This window comes from Echeneis naucrates, chromosome 14 (assembly GCF_900963305.1).
Source record: "Echeneis naucrates chromosome 14, fEcheNa1.1, whole genome shotgun sequence".
Classification (NCBI taxonomy): Eukaryota; Metazoa; Chordata; class Actinopteri; order Carangiformes; family Echeneidae; genus Echeneis; species Echeneis naucrates.
In genome coordinates, this window is record NC_042524.1 from 19,104,314 (window position 1) to 19,116,394 (window position 12,081).

The 12,081-nt window shown below is 41.7% G+C and overlaps 2 protein-coding genes across 2 annotated transcripts; one reads left to right on the plus strand and one right to left on the minus strand.

Annotated features, from left to right (window-relative positions):
• Window positions 1-527: 527 nt before the first annotated feature.
• On the plus strand, window positions 528-2,749 carry crx (cone-rod homeobox). Its single transcript, XM_029519554.1, has 3 exons — window positions 528-787; window positions 1,679-1,830; window positions 2,066-2,749. Exons 1-3 carry the CDS (start codon window positions 691-693, stop codon window positions 2,702-2,704), a joined length of 888 nt encoding a protein of 295 aa, XP_029375414.1. The 5' UTR covers window positions 528-690; the 3' UTR covers window positions 2,705-2,749.
• Window positions 2,750-6,751: 4,002 nt separating this feature from the next.
• On the minus strand, window positions 6,752-10,632 carry h3f3c (H3 histone, family 3C). The gene is made up of 4 exons (XM_029519265.1): window positions 10,499-10,632; window positions 8,866-9,009; window positions 8,253-8,406; window positions 6,752-8,145 (listed from the first exon to the last, which is right to left on the minus strand). The coding sequence occupies exons 2-4, from the start codon at window positions 8,991-8,993 to the stop codon at window positions 8,017-8,019; spliced, it is 411 nt and encodes a 136-aa protein (XP_029375125.1). The 5' UTR covers window positions 8,994-9,009; window positions 10,499-10,632; the 3' UTR covers window positions 6,752-8,016.
• Window positions 10,633-12,081: the final 1,449 nt, after the last annotated feature.

The window sequence follows — 12,081 nt, forward strand, 5'->3', positions numbered from 1 at the left end:
ATACATAAAAAACTTTTCCCACTGTTGTTTCCCACTCGGGTTGAAACTAGTTAAAATCAGCATCCGAATTTTTGTCACAAACTATATTTTTAAACTGCTTTTGTTCATGGAAACATATTATATTATTTATTTTTTAACAGCTTTCCTTTGATACTTGCAGCTTGATAAAAATAAATGTTTCTTCAAATAAAACTATCAGACATAATACTAAACTTTGTGTAAATACAGTTTTTCTCATTGTGTAGCCTGTTGCTTTGGAGAAGTGTGTGTGTGTGTGTGTGTGTGTGTGTGTGTTTTGTGGGAGGGGCTTTGCTCGGCCACTTGCTGCCTCTAATTAGCAGCGTGTGCCGGTAAAGAAACTCAGTGGAGGGACTTCACCAAAGCGCGAAGGCATCCACGGGCCACTTCACCTTGTGATGACTTGACTGTGTGAAACTCGCCTTTGGAGGAGCAGTTTGGATGTTCAGTCTGCTCTGCCGCTGAACTGAAGCACGTTTAAAGCCGAAAGTGCAGTTTGTAAACAAGAGAAAGACAGAAAAAGCTGTCAGGAGTGCGTTGTGAGCTGCAGGACGGTGCTGGTGCTGTTCCGACGCACAGACCTGTTGGCCCCGCTGAGCTGAGGGGCCCTCGGCTGTTGTGTTGCGTGTCCGACCTACAAGTCAGCGACAGGACTTAAAGCCTGCTGTAAGGATGATGTCCTACATAAAGCAACCCCATTACACCATGAACGGGTTAAATTTGCCTGGCCCAGGGATGGATGTGCTGCACACGACCGTCGCTTATCCGTGTAAGTAAAAACTGCTTTATTTTTTTTTATCACATAAGTGTAAAATGTACGACGCGTTTTTTTTTATTCTTCTTATGAATCGAGCTCTTTCGTTTTTCTACACGTACTTTAAAGTATGAACGGTTGCTTATATGATGCGCAAAACGCGCGGAATGACGCGCAGCACAGCGGACAAGCAGAGACTCACCGATTTTGAATTTGTTTGTGTAAGAGCTCGTGTATCAACGAAAAAAGTTGAATAAATAAGAGCTGGTGAAATATAGCCTGTTATATATCCTACACTGCAGAGGCCAGTATTTCAGGATAAGTTTCGCTCTTGTTGACATGGTTTGATGGAACGCTTTCACCCTCCACATGACTGCTGTGTTTAATGAACAGACTGTGATGATCTCAGCTCGGAATGATATTTGACATGGATTTCTTACTTCTCCTGTTTTTCTACCTTTTCCTTCACTAATGTTTTGACGTGGACTGATATAGACTGACTACAGATGGAGACACTTGCTGTACCAAATGCCATGTTTTTGTGAATTATGTAATTTCTCACTATACTTGTCCTTGAACAAACATGCAGGGCATTTGGATGACTTTTTGTTGACACTATAGTACAACATAATCACTGACTGCTAGAAGCATGTCACATGCTGGGCAACTGCTTTTTCTCTCCAAATCGATGACAAGAAGCATGTCTTCAGCAGTATTTTATTTATGAATATCTTCTCATAGAGATAGGCAGCTGGAAACAACAAATGAACAAATGATGACTTAAATAACTGCCTTTTAAAATAAGATGTGGCCATCGTTCACATTCGCTCTGGGCTGTGCTGATCATTCATGTCATGTTTCTGTTGCTGCCAGTGACATAATCCCCCCCATTTCTTGGTTTTGCAGCTACACCCCGGAAGCAGCGCAGGGAGCGTACTACCTTCACCCGGACACAGCTGGACATCCTGGAGGCGCTCTTCTCCAAGACCCGCTACCCAGACATCTTCATGAGGGAGGAGGTGGCCCTGAAGATCAACCTGCCTGAGTCACGTGTGCAGGTGCTGATGTGGCTGAAGGCCAGATGATGGAGGGTTTCCTGGGTTGTGGGGATTGGCAGTACAGGGAGACATGCCATGTCAGGAACTTTTAAAATAGATCTTTTCTCCTGACAACAACATCATCACTATCCTATCCTATCTGCTGCATCACTTCAAATATATATGCCACACTCTTGTTTGCATCCTGTGACCCAGACAGTGTTAAAGCGTTGTGTGGTTCTCTTTGCCTCTCCAGGTTTGGTTTAAAAACCGCCGTGCCAAATGCCGTCAACAGCAGCAGCAGAGCAGTGGCCAGTCCAAGCCCCGCCCTCCCAAGAAGAAGGCCTCTCCAGTGCAGGAGCCCAGCGCCCCTGATCCTGTCCCTAACCCATCTAGCTCCTACAGCCCTTCTTCTGCCCAGTCAGGTCCCAGCCTGGCACCGAGCTCCAGCACTGGAAACACTGCTGTGTCCATCTGGAGCCCGGCCATCTCGCCCCTGCCAGATCCCCTGGCTTCCTCCTCAGCTCCTTGCATGCAGCGACCCTCACCCTACTCCATGAGCTACGGCCAGCCGTCAGCTTACACCCAAGGCTATGCCAGCACCACTTCCTACTTCACCGGCTTGGACTGCAGCGCTTACCTGTCCCCCATGCACTCGCAGCTGTCAGGCACCGGGGGCGCTCTCAGTCCCATCACTGTGCCCTCAATGGGGGGCTCCTTAAGTCAGTCTCCAGCCTCGCTGTCATCACAGGGCTACAGCACAGCCTCCTCTCTGGGCTTCACCTCCGTTGACTGCCTGGACTACAAGGACCAGCAAGCATGGAAACTGGGCTTCACTACAATGGATTGCCTGGACCACAAAGACCAAAACTCCTGGAAGTTCCAGGTCCTCTAGAAAACGAGAATTTGTGGCGTTCATGTGTGTCAGCATATTATGTTTCAGTGAATCCCATGTGAGATAGTGTGAGGCAGTTCTGCTGGAGGATTTGTCATCTCTGATTCTCAGTTTCTTGTTTTTAAGATGTTGTTTGATTTTCTAAAGGTGACCTCTGTAGAAACCTTGTGATTTGAATTACTTTGGGGATGAGAGGACTGTGGGTAAATTTGACTGTCTTTAATGCTGCCTGACTCCAAATCATGTCTCTTGTCCTCCTTGTGCTACATTAAATAAGAGAACAAAAGCCTTTAAAGAGTGTGTAGGAGAAGGCTGGAGTCCTATGTATGAAAACACAGCTCTCCTTTTGACATCAGCCACATGAACACTGCACTTCATTATTTTGTTTTAAACCTGCATTACCATGTAGTGAATGGAGACCTGCTTTAATTTGAAAGGTCTCTCAAGCATTAATTTGAAGGGCCTTTCAAGGTCTTTTAGGTCACTTCCTCTTTCAGGATTGATTTATTTTAAGCTATTTATTATTATTTTATTCTACATCTAAATATGTAATTTGATTGAGTTTAGACTTTTTTGTGAGTGTTTGTGGTGCATATTACAGTTTTATTAGTGTTGTCTCTGTTTTATTTGTGGAAAAACATTAAAACTTTGGTTTAGTTGTGTGACATATTAAAGTGATTTACTCTTTACATTTCTGTGTAGTGATAATCAATGAGATTCTGCTGCAGTTTGTGTTTGTTTCTAGCTTGGGACTGGGCAGAGAGGTGAGTGTGGAGACTGGGCACAGCGTGGATGCAAAGTGGCCATGGTGAGTTCTGGTCTGGGCCCGACCCATCATGTTTGTCATATGGCCTGCATGGCTCTCACTGGCCCATCTTGGTTATTTTAGTTTATCTGATTCTGGGAGTGTCCCAATCCTCTTAGCCTCCCTTCAGCAATGCCCTAAGTGAATTAGTTAGGATTATTGCCCTATCCCCCTCTGTCTCTCTGTCTCTCACCCACTCACTTCAGCCTCTTCCTCCCCTACTTTTCCAGGCTCTGTCCCAGCTCTTTCTTCCATCTTTTCTATCTTTGTCTATCTTTCCTCACTCTGTCTCTTCCACTCTGCAGTATCTATCCTTTCTACCTCTGCTTGTTCCCTCTCCTCGGGTTGTGAAGCTTTTTGCCCCCAGTACAACCTCCAGCACACCTGAATTATTGGCAGCAGTGAATTCATTAAAGCTTGCTTGGGTTTTCTTTTTTTTTTTTTATTTGTCCTTCAGATATTTATCAGCTCGGTAGTTGCCCCCCACACCACCACAGCCATCCTCCCCAACTCCTCTGATAATAATGGTAATCCTCCCATGACCCAATTACTGCCACGCAAATTGAACAATTTTAACCATTTGCGTGTGAAATGCATGTGAAAATATTTCATTGATGTGTGTATTGTTGTAAGAATTAATTTCAGTTACTTAACAGCCTTTTCAGCACAGCACAACAAATCCAACACACGTAGTCAAACATGTACTGATGATCTCTGTGTCATTCTTTGCTGTGTGTTTAAAGCTAAATTGAAGTGTAAAGTAATCATTTCATTTCAGTTATCATAAGATCGTCAGCAAATTGAGCCTTAAGTCTTGATTGTCTTGGATCATATTAGATTTGTGCAAGTGATATATAAATACTTCTCAACAGCTAGATTTATTTATGATGTATAAAAGAAGTAGTAATTCATTTTGGTTGCTATGTAAACTATATCTCAGCATGTCAGAAAATTTAACTGTAAATTCAGATCTGCTCCAGTCAGAGGAGTAAACAGGAACAGACACATTTCAAAGCATTTTTCTGCACTCAGCTCTAGCCTAATCCCATTCTGTACCCACTTTAATCCCTCCGCCCTCCCTCTCTGTGGTGTGATTGGTTAATCCATGCATCCGTGCATCCTGGTTGGTTAACCTCTCTTGGAGGGTGCAGTGCACTTGTAATCTTCCCCCTCAGCACTGAGAGTTTCAGACAGACATTTGTGCTGTAATCCCAGGGAGGAGCAGATGTGTGGGGGATGGACAGCAATGAGCAGACCTTGAGGAAGGTGAACACGGGAAAAAAAAAACCTCACAGCATGGTCTGAGAAAGAACATGCTTCAGGTCTGGGTTTCCTTCACTTAACTGTCCTTGTTTAAAACAAGGAAAGATGAAAAAAAAAAAAAACACTGGGTGAAAGTCATTGTTGCAGGTCAGAAAACCAGAGGTTTAGTAACGGCTTGACTTTACTTCAAACACTCAGCAGCAGATGTGTGACATACACCAGGTAGGCTCACCCCTCCATCTAAACAGGAAATGGCAAAAAGCTTGACCAAATAATTGAGGCAACAAATTAGGAAAGTTCATGTAGAATTCAGTTTGTTCAGATGAACTACACCATGAGGTGGACAATGTGCACCTCACTCATATTTTTACTTGAGGCAAATTACTTTGATACTTAAAAACATGCTTATGTTCATACTATAGTATTTGTTATTTTATTTTTGTGTCAAGACATTGTTGCATTGTTCCACATTTACAGACTGAATCAGTCAATTGACAGGCTGGTTGACCGGCTGACTGACTGACTGAAATAGCTGCAGAATAAAAAGAATGAGCTTGTGTACATTGCTATAAAATGCATACAAATACACATTTAATTTTTGTGATGGAAGAAAAATCTTCTGCTTTTTTGCCATCATTAGGACATTGACTAAGCAGCAAGAATAAGACTGGCATGGGGGTGTACTCTGTATCTCCTTTTTTTTTTTTAAATAAAAGAAGAAGGTTTATTTCTATTACACTGAATGATTCACAGAAGACCTCATACATGCACAAAAGAATGTTTATTCTGCTGACTTAAAACTCTGCTGGAAAACAAACAAAGTGATTTCAAAGAAATGTAGAGGCATATAAAGTATTAAAGATGCAAGAACCACAAGTGTCCAAAAAAATAAAAACAAATGCACAAACAAACTAGAGGTTAAAGTCTAGCTAACTGATTATGATACTTAGCTTTTTTATTGTTGTACAAGCTCCACAGAAGAATATACACAGTACAGCAATATACAGCATATCAATGTTGCCTTATTAAAGCCACTGGCAGGCCACTCTATGCTCTTCCTCTCTCCATTTAGCATGTCTCAGTGAATGATTTAAGAAGTGTTAACCTCAGAGGTTGAAGAAATATTGAGAAGCTTCATCTAACTAGAAGTATCAACACTTGTAACACAATGTAACAACATCTTGTGTTACTTAGAAAATGAATATGTGTATAGTCTAGTTCGCTCAGAGAGCCATGCGGCCACTAGAGGGTGATGACAACTCTGTCCATGTCTGAACTACCTCTGAGGAAAGTTTAGCATCAGTGTGATTCAAAGTGACAGAGCTGCACTTACATCTCAGGGATGAATCAATTCTCTCCTCCTAGACGTTGTCACCTATTAAATTAACTGAACAAACAAGCGAAAAAAAAAAAACATATAAACATTATAAAACCATGTGAGCAACACGAGGTGTCAAGATCACAATTCTGCAGGTTGACTATGCTACTACTCTATTTGCAAAGCACTGAATGAATTTCACTGGGACAAAAAAAGCTTGTTGAAATTCTGGTGTCAGTGATGTTAGGTGTGGTTGGTTTCTCACCTTTAAAGGAGCAATATTAGTCTGTGTAGTGGAAATTCTCCCTGGGTCCCAGTTGAAAATCAGTACCTTCATCTATACAAACAGCCGGACTGAAGTTGGCCTCAAGATGCAGACCCAGGGTCCACAATAGTGTTAAGTTATTTTTTGACTCAGCCAGCTGTACAAACAAGACTGATTAAAAGAAACAGACACAAACACATTATACATCCAACTTACCAAGGAGCCAAGCTACCGTTCGATGATTTATCATGCAGAAGACAGACGGCTGGAGTCTGTAGAGGCTGTAGGGAAAGACCCTGATCAAGGTTTCCCCCAAGTGGCTGCTGTGTTCTCATGCACTGTAAACAGCAGCACACTGCAGTCACTCACAACAGGAAATCACAACAGATCAGATTGTTTTGTTTTAACACCTATTTATTACCACCATAATATGAGAAATTTGGAAAATACAAAGATCAGCTTATTTATACGTCTGAAAATCTCAAGGAATAAGAAAAATATAAAAGAAAACAAATATGAGGTTATATTGTGTATCACAAATTTTGAGAAAGGGAACAGATTATATGCTCAGATCTACAGTGTGCAGGAGACACAGACCCTTAACATGCAGAGTGTAACGTTCACTACGTTAATTCATATTGTTGTGAAAAGTCCAATGCTTATCAGTGAAGAGAGAGAGAATAATATGTCGTGACTGTTCTACAGTGAACAATTAAATTGAAGAGATGAGGAGATAATACACCATCACCTTAGTGTGGTTGCCTTTAGAATACAAGTTGTCTTGGAAAACAAAGAAGCCCTTTCTGATTTTCTATAACAAACCAGATCACTGTAAAACAAACAAACAAACAAACAAAACAACAACCTAACAACCATGTTGACAATATAAATTGCTTTTTGTCTTGTTTTGATAATTTTGGAAGTGGTTAAGAAGAGATGGTCATCCATGACTTATATGTGTAAAAAAAATAGACACCATATCCACAACGATAATCAATATTCTTAAGCAAGAGATTCTTGTTTGTTGAGTACAAGTGGTTTGGAAGATCAGAGTACACATATCCACACCTACAAACCAACAGACCAGCACCCCTCCACCCCCCCACTGCAGATCAGAGGTGGAGGAGGTGGACCCAACAGGTACAGTGAGAGGGGAGGTGGGGTGTAGAGGGACGGACTGGCTGGGAGGGGAAGAGGCATTGTGATGGGTTGAGGCCTCAGGGCTAGTTATAATAGCACCCTGCTGTGGAAGTTGCAGCTCCCCTTAAGCAGACTAGCCCCTCGGACACATCCCTTTGCTTTAACACACAGTTTACTACTACCAAACTTGCGCCCCAGAAATATCCAGGTGAATTATGTTCTGAACCAGTGATGCCTGTTTGAGTGTGTGTGTAGACGTGTCTGATCTGCTAAACCTTTTACATGCACAAAAAGGTACCCTTAAACATTTGGTGAAGACAAAAACCTATAAGAGACCAGACTTCAACATATTTCTATCGCTTCATAACCAAGATTACTCTAAAGTCTACTGAGAAGCTGGGCAGGCTGGGGAGAGAGCATGAAGGGGCTGCGTGGAGGTGGGTGGGTGGGGAAGAGTGAAGAAAGGAGTGGAGGGACAGGTAAAGAAAAACAGGACAGGGGTGAAATATTGACGAGGCAGTCTAAGCGCGCTCTCCACGGATGCGGCGTGCCAGCTGGATGTCTTTGGGCATGATGGTGACACGCTTGGCATGGATGGCACACAGGTTAGTGTCCTCAAACAGACCCACCAGGTACGCCTCACTGGCCTCCTGCAGGCAGAATAACATGAGAGCTGTGTTATTGTTAAGGTTTCAATAACATACTATTGTGTCTTTATTTGTATATTTTGTGTGCGCAGACAAACACACACACACACCTGCAGGGCTCCAATGGCGGCACTCTGGAAACGCAGGTCGGTCTTGAAGTCCTGAGCAATCTCCCTCACCAGGCGCTGGAAGGGCAGCTTGCGGATCAGCAGCTCAGTGGACTTCTGGTATCGACGGATCTCTCTCAAAGCCACAGTACCGGGTCTAGTACACACACAACCCAGCATGAATATATGAATATATATATATATGAACTAACTTTCCACACATTTAAAATATTTTAAACTAAACTGACAAATGAGAAAGAAAAAAGGTTTTCTGAAGTGACTTTCAAATGCAGGAATACATTGAACACTTCAAAATTGATCTATCCCTATGTAATGTTTCCTTTTGTTGATGACTCTGATCTAGAAGGTTTGGGCACTGAGCAGCTCCATTAATAGAAAATAAATGTAGTTATACAACCCAACAAACAACTTGCAATTGCACAGTGGACATGTAGATGTAGATAACTTTAATATTGCCAATTAAACAAATACTGCATTTAGTCCAAACAAAAGGTTTCAGTAAATCAAGCGTTCAAGAAAAATCTGGATCCATTATTTTATTGAAAATTTTCAGAGCACTTTGTTACTAAAGATAACGAGATAACTTGTGAAGCACCTGTAACGATGCGGCTTCTTCACTCCACCGGTGGAGGGGGCGCTCTTTCGGGCAGCTTTGGTTGCCAGCTGCTTACGAGGAGCTTTTCCTCCAGTGGACTTACGAGCAGTCTGCTTGGTACGAGCCATTACAACACGGTATCACCTGAAGGGGATGTTGAAAGAAGAAAAACATACATTATTTTGATCCTACTGACGTTCTTCTCACGGACCTTGGAGAAGCTGTTTTGTGTAACCTCTGATTATAATTTCTTTCACATTATTATTACATCCACAATGTTTCTGCTCTATTACCATGGGCGATCATCGTGATGATGGGTACAGTCAATGCTGCCTTAATGTGAACACTAAGTCTGGAGCCCTGAAACTTACAAACTACTCGCTCTCAATGCATCAATAATTAATCCTGATAGATAACCAAATAAACCGTACAAACATGTACTTTTATACAGATACCTATTAACCCCAGTGCTGCAGTTGATAAACAAAAATTACAGCTCATTTCCCTTTCAACTAATAAGAGGTCCTTCCTCACTAGCAAAAAGCTTCAGATTGAATGTCAGTCCATTGAGCATCAATGTTGAGATGGAGGACTCTTCCTACTGTTAATCATATGCTGACCAAACGTCCACTTTTGCCCGGACATGTCCACTTTTCATGTCCTGTCTGGGCGTCTGGGGGGGATTTATAAATTCATGACTGTCCTGACTGAATTTTCAATCCATTCTATCCAGTTTTCTATCCATACAGGGGAGTCATACTTCTACTTCTAATTCAATGGCATCTTTAAGTCAACGTCATGTATCATTTTAGTATCTCGAGGCCGGGCTGAGTGTCCTATTTTTTAGAAATCAAAATATGAACACCCTAGTTTATCATCAGTGTTTGACTGTCAGATATCGCCATCATGCCCGTCTCTTCACGGTCAGCAGCCGTCATTCAACCAGCAGGGAGAGCGATCAGTTTCTCCATCCAGCTCAGAGTCCAGATGTTGGTCACAGAGCCGCCTGGGAAAACTTTTCCTCGGCTTCGGCAGCTGCACAAACAGAGCGCACCGAGCCAGTCCGGACGGCGGCAGCTCGCAGCTAAACGAATCACACCGCAGTACAGGTCACTGCTGTGAAACGCACCAATCCGCCGGGCCAATGTCGTAGCCACAGACCAATGAAATTCCATCATGCATCTCCCAGGCGGGACCAGAGGCATTAGCCCCGCCCCTTACCGCAAGATTATGGCCGCAGACCGAATGAAGCGGCCAACACACAGACGACGACCGGGACGTAAACTTTGACGTTTTTCTTCCAAATCCCTAAACGCGCACACACCAGACTACCCACAAAATGTAGTAGACAAGTGCAGCAACCAGAAAAGAGTCACGGGTGAATGAAGCTGCTTTGTCTGAGGCGGAGCGGCCACAGAGAAGCCGCCGCTGAGAGTGGAGCAGATAGAGAGCAGAGAAGAACGGAGCCCTTCTTCTCCCTGCCCGGGCAGCAGGCAGCTACCTTTTCTCCCCCAACACAGCGTCGAAATAACACGCCATTTCAGCGCCAAAACTACCTCATCTGTCTCATTTTCACCGCTAAACGGTGAATAGTATTCCATGGACTAAGAAGTATGAACAATTTCTAACTTACCGGGCTGAATTTAATGTCTTTTCCTCGCAGGAATACAAGTGTGTTGTGCTTGTCTGGCAGTGTCAGATATTTACTATCTCTCACACAATGGAAGCAGGGAGAGCAGGAGCAAAATGGCGGCCGTGTCAATCATCTGTCTCCCATAATGCAACTGCCTGCATTTGTAAACATTGGAGCTCGATTTCTTCGGATGGGTCGTTTTAGTTGTTAACGCTGTTGTTCGCCACTGCAACGGAGCAATATGATTATAATAAATATGTACAATTTTATTATTCTATCATGTTAGCTGTGAGTGTTGATAGTGTTTTTGACCTTTTACACAAACACAAACACACAAGACACAACTAAACAAAACAAAAACAAAACGGATGTTCGAGAAGACCAGAGACTTGAACTACATTTTCGAAAAGAAAGAACCACGAAATAATAAAGAGAAAAAAAAAATAAATAATTTTTTTTTTTTTTTAAAGTCACAAAGAACCATAGAAAATATGAGACACACTGAAAATATATTTTGGCCAGTGTTGAAGCAATATGTAACCCTACTTACTTGGAAAAAGAAGCAACTTAAAAAAAAAACAAAACAGTCTAACAGACACGAAATTGTGTTCTCTGCTTGAATTGGATCGCATGTAACGTAGCAGATAGTTGTAATTTGGTTATACCGGTTTACTGGCCATGTCAATTAGATTTAGATTTTTTTCGGTTGTGTATCTGTGTACCAACTGAAAGAAAAATGTGCACATTTACTAAAGAAATATGTCAGATATAATCAGTAAAGTTTCTCCTTCTTCCTTCCTCCTTTCCGTACATCTTGTTTGAATTAACAAAAAATAATAAACAGGCCAATGTTTTAGTGTGTTTTAGATTAGAATTAAATTGCTGCTAATATGAGTAATTGAATTATTTACAGAATTTTATTTGATTTAAAAAAAGAAGTCTTTCAAACGTGAATAAGAAAAAGAAGAACAGATTGGAAAAAAAAAAAACTTGTTGAAGTTTTTCCTGTGAATGTACAGATGAAAACAAACATTTTTATTTATGTATCCACATCATAGCTGAGATCATGTATGAGTAACATCTGCTTATCCAGTGAACTTGTTTGACCTGCCGATCAAAATATGCACTTTTAGGTGCAAAGCATGAGCTCAAACTTCATGTTTTGATGAATGTTTGACACCTACAACAGTCAAATGATTTTTCTTATCATTGTAGAGCCCCATGATGTGACCTGATTTTTTGATTGATGTGAAGTCACATCATCATATATTGGATACATGCAGAGTTAAAGGTTTTCATCTCATTGTCTTGCTTTGAGATTCGTTTTTCTCCGTAAAGTGTCAGGAAGTGAAGGAAGAATTTTACAGAAACCCATTTGAATTCTGTAATGGAAATATGAATCCCTGTAGAGAATTTTTCTTCTCACTTTGGTCAGGATAGATTAATGTTAAATAACGGCTGCATTTACAGATGTTCTACTTGCCAGCTGAATCTTCCCTCCTATTTCTTTTTTATTTTTTTTTTTACAATGAATAAGTTAAGGCGCGGATAGGAATATGTATCAAGTTAGTTTGGAATGATAT

Bases quoted from the DNA above. Each gene is read 5' to 3' on its own strand.
- crx (XM_029519554.1), top strand. From the start codon at position 691: ATGATGTCCTACATAAAGCAACCCCATTACACCATGAACGGGTTAAAT. The intron at 788-1,678 runs GTAAGTAAAAAC...TTGGTTTTGCAG, and splicing joins CACGACCGTCGCTTATCCGT to CTACACCCCGGAAGCAGCGC. The intron at 1,831-2,065 runs GTGCTGATGTGG...TTGCCTCTCCAG, and splicing joins TGCCTGAGTCACGTGTGCAG to GTTTGGTTTAAAAACCGCCG.
- h3f3c (XM_029519265.1), bottom strand. From the start codon at position 8,993: ATGGCTCGTACCAAGCAGACTGCTCGTAAGTCCACTGGAGGAAAAGCT. The intron at 8,407-8,865 runs GTGCTTCACAAG...TGTGTGTACTAG, and splicing joins AAGAAGCCGCATCGTTACAG to ACCCGGTACTGTGGCTTTGA. The intron at 8,146-8,252 runs GTGTGTGTGTGT...TTCTGCCTGCAG, and splicing joins CCGCCATTGGAGCCCTGCAG to GAGGCCAGTGAGGCGTACCT.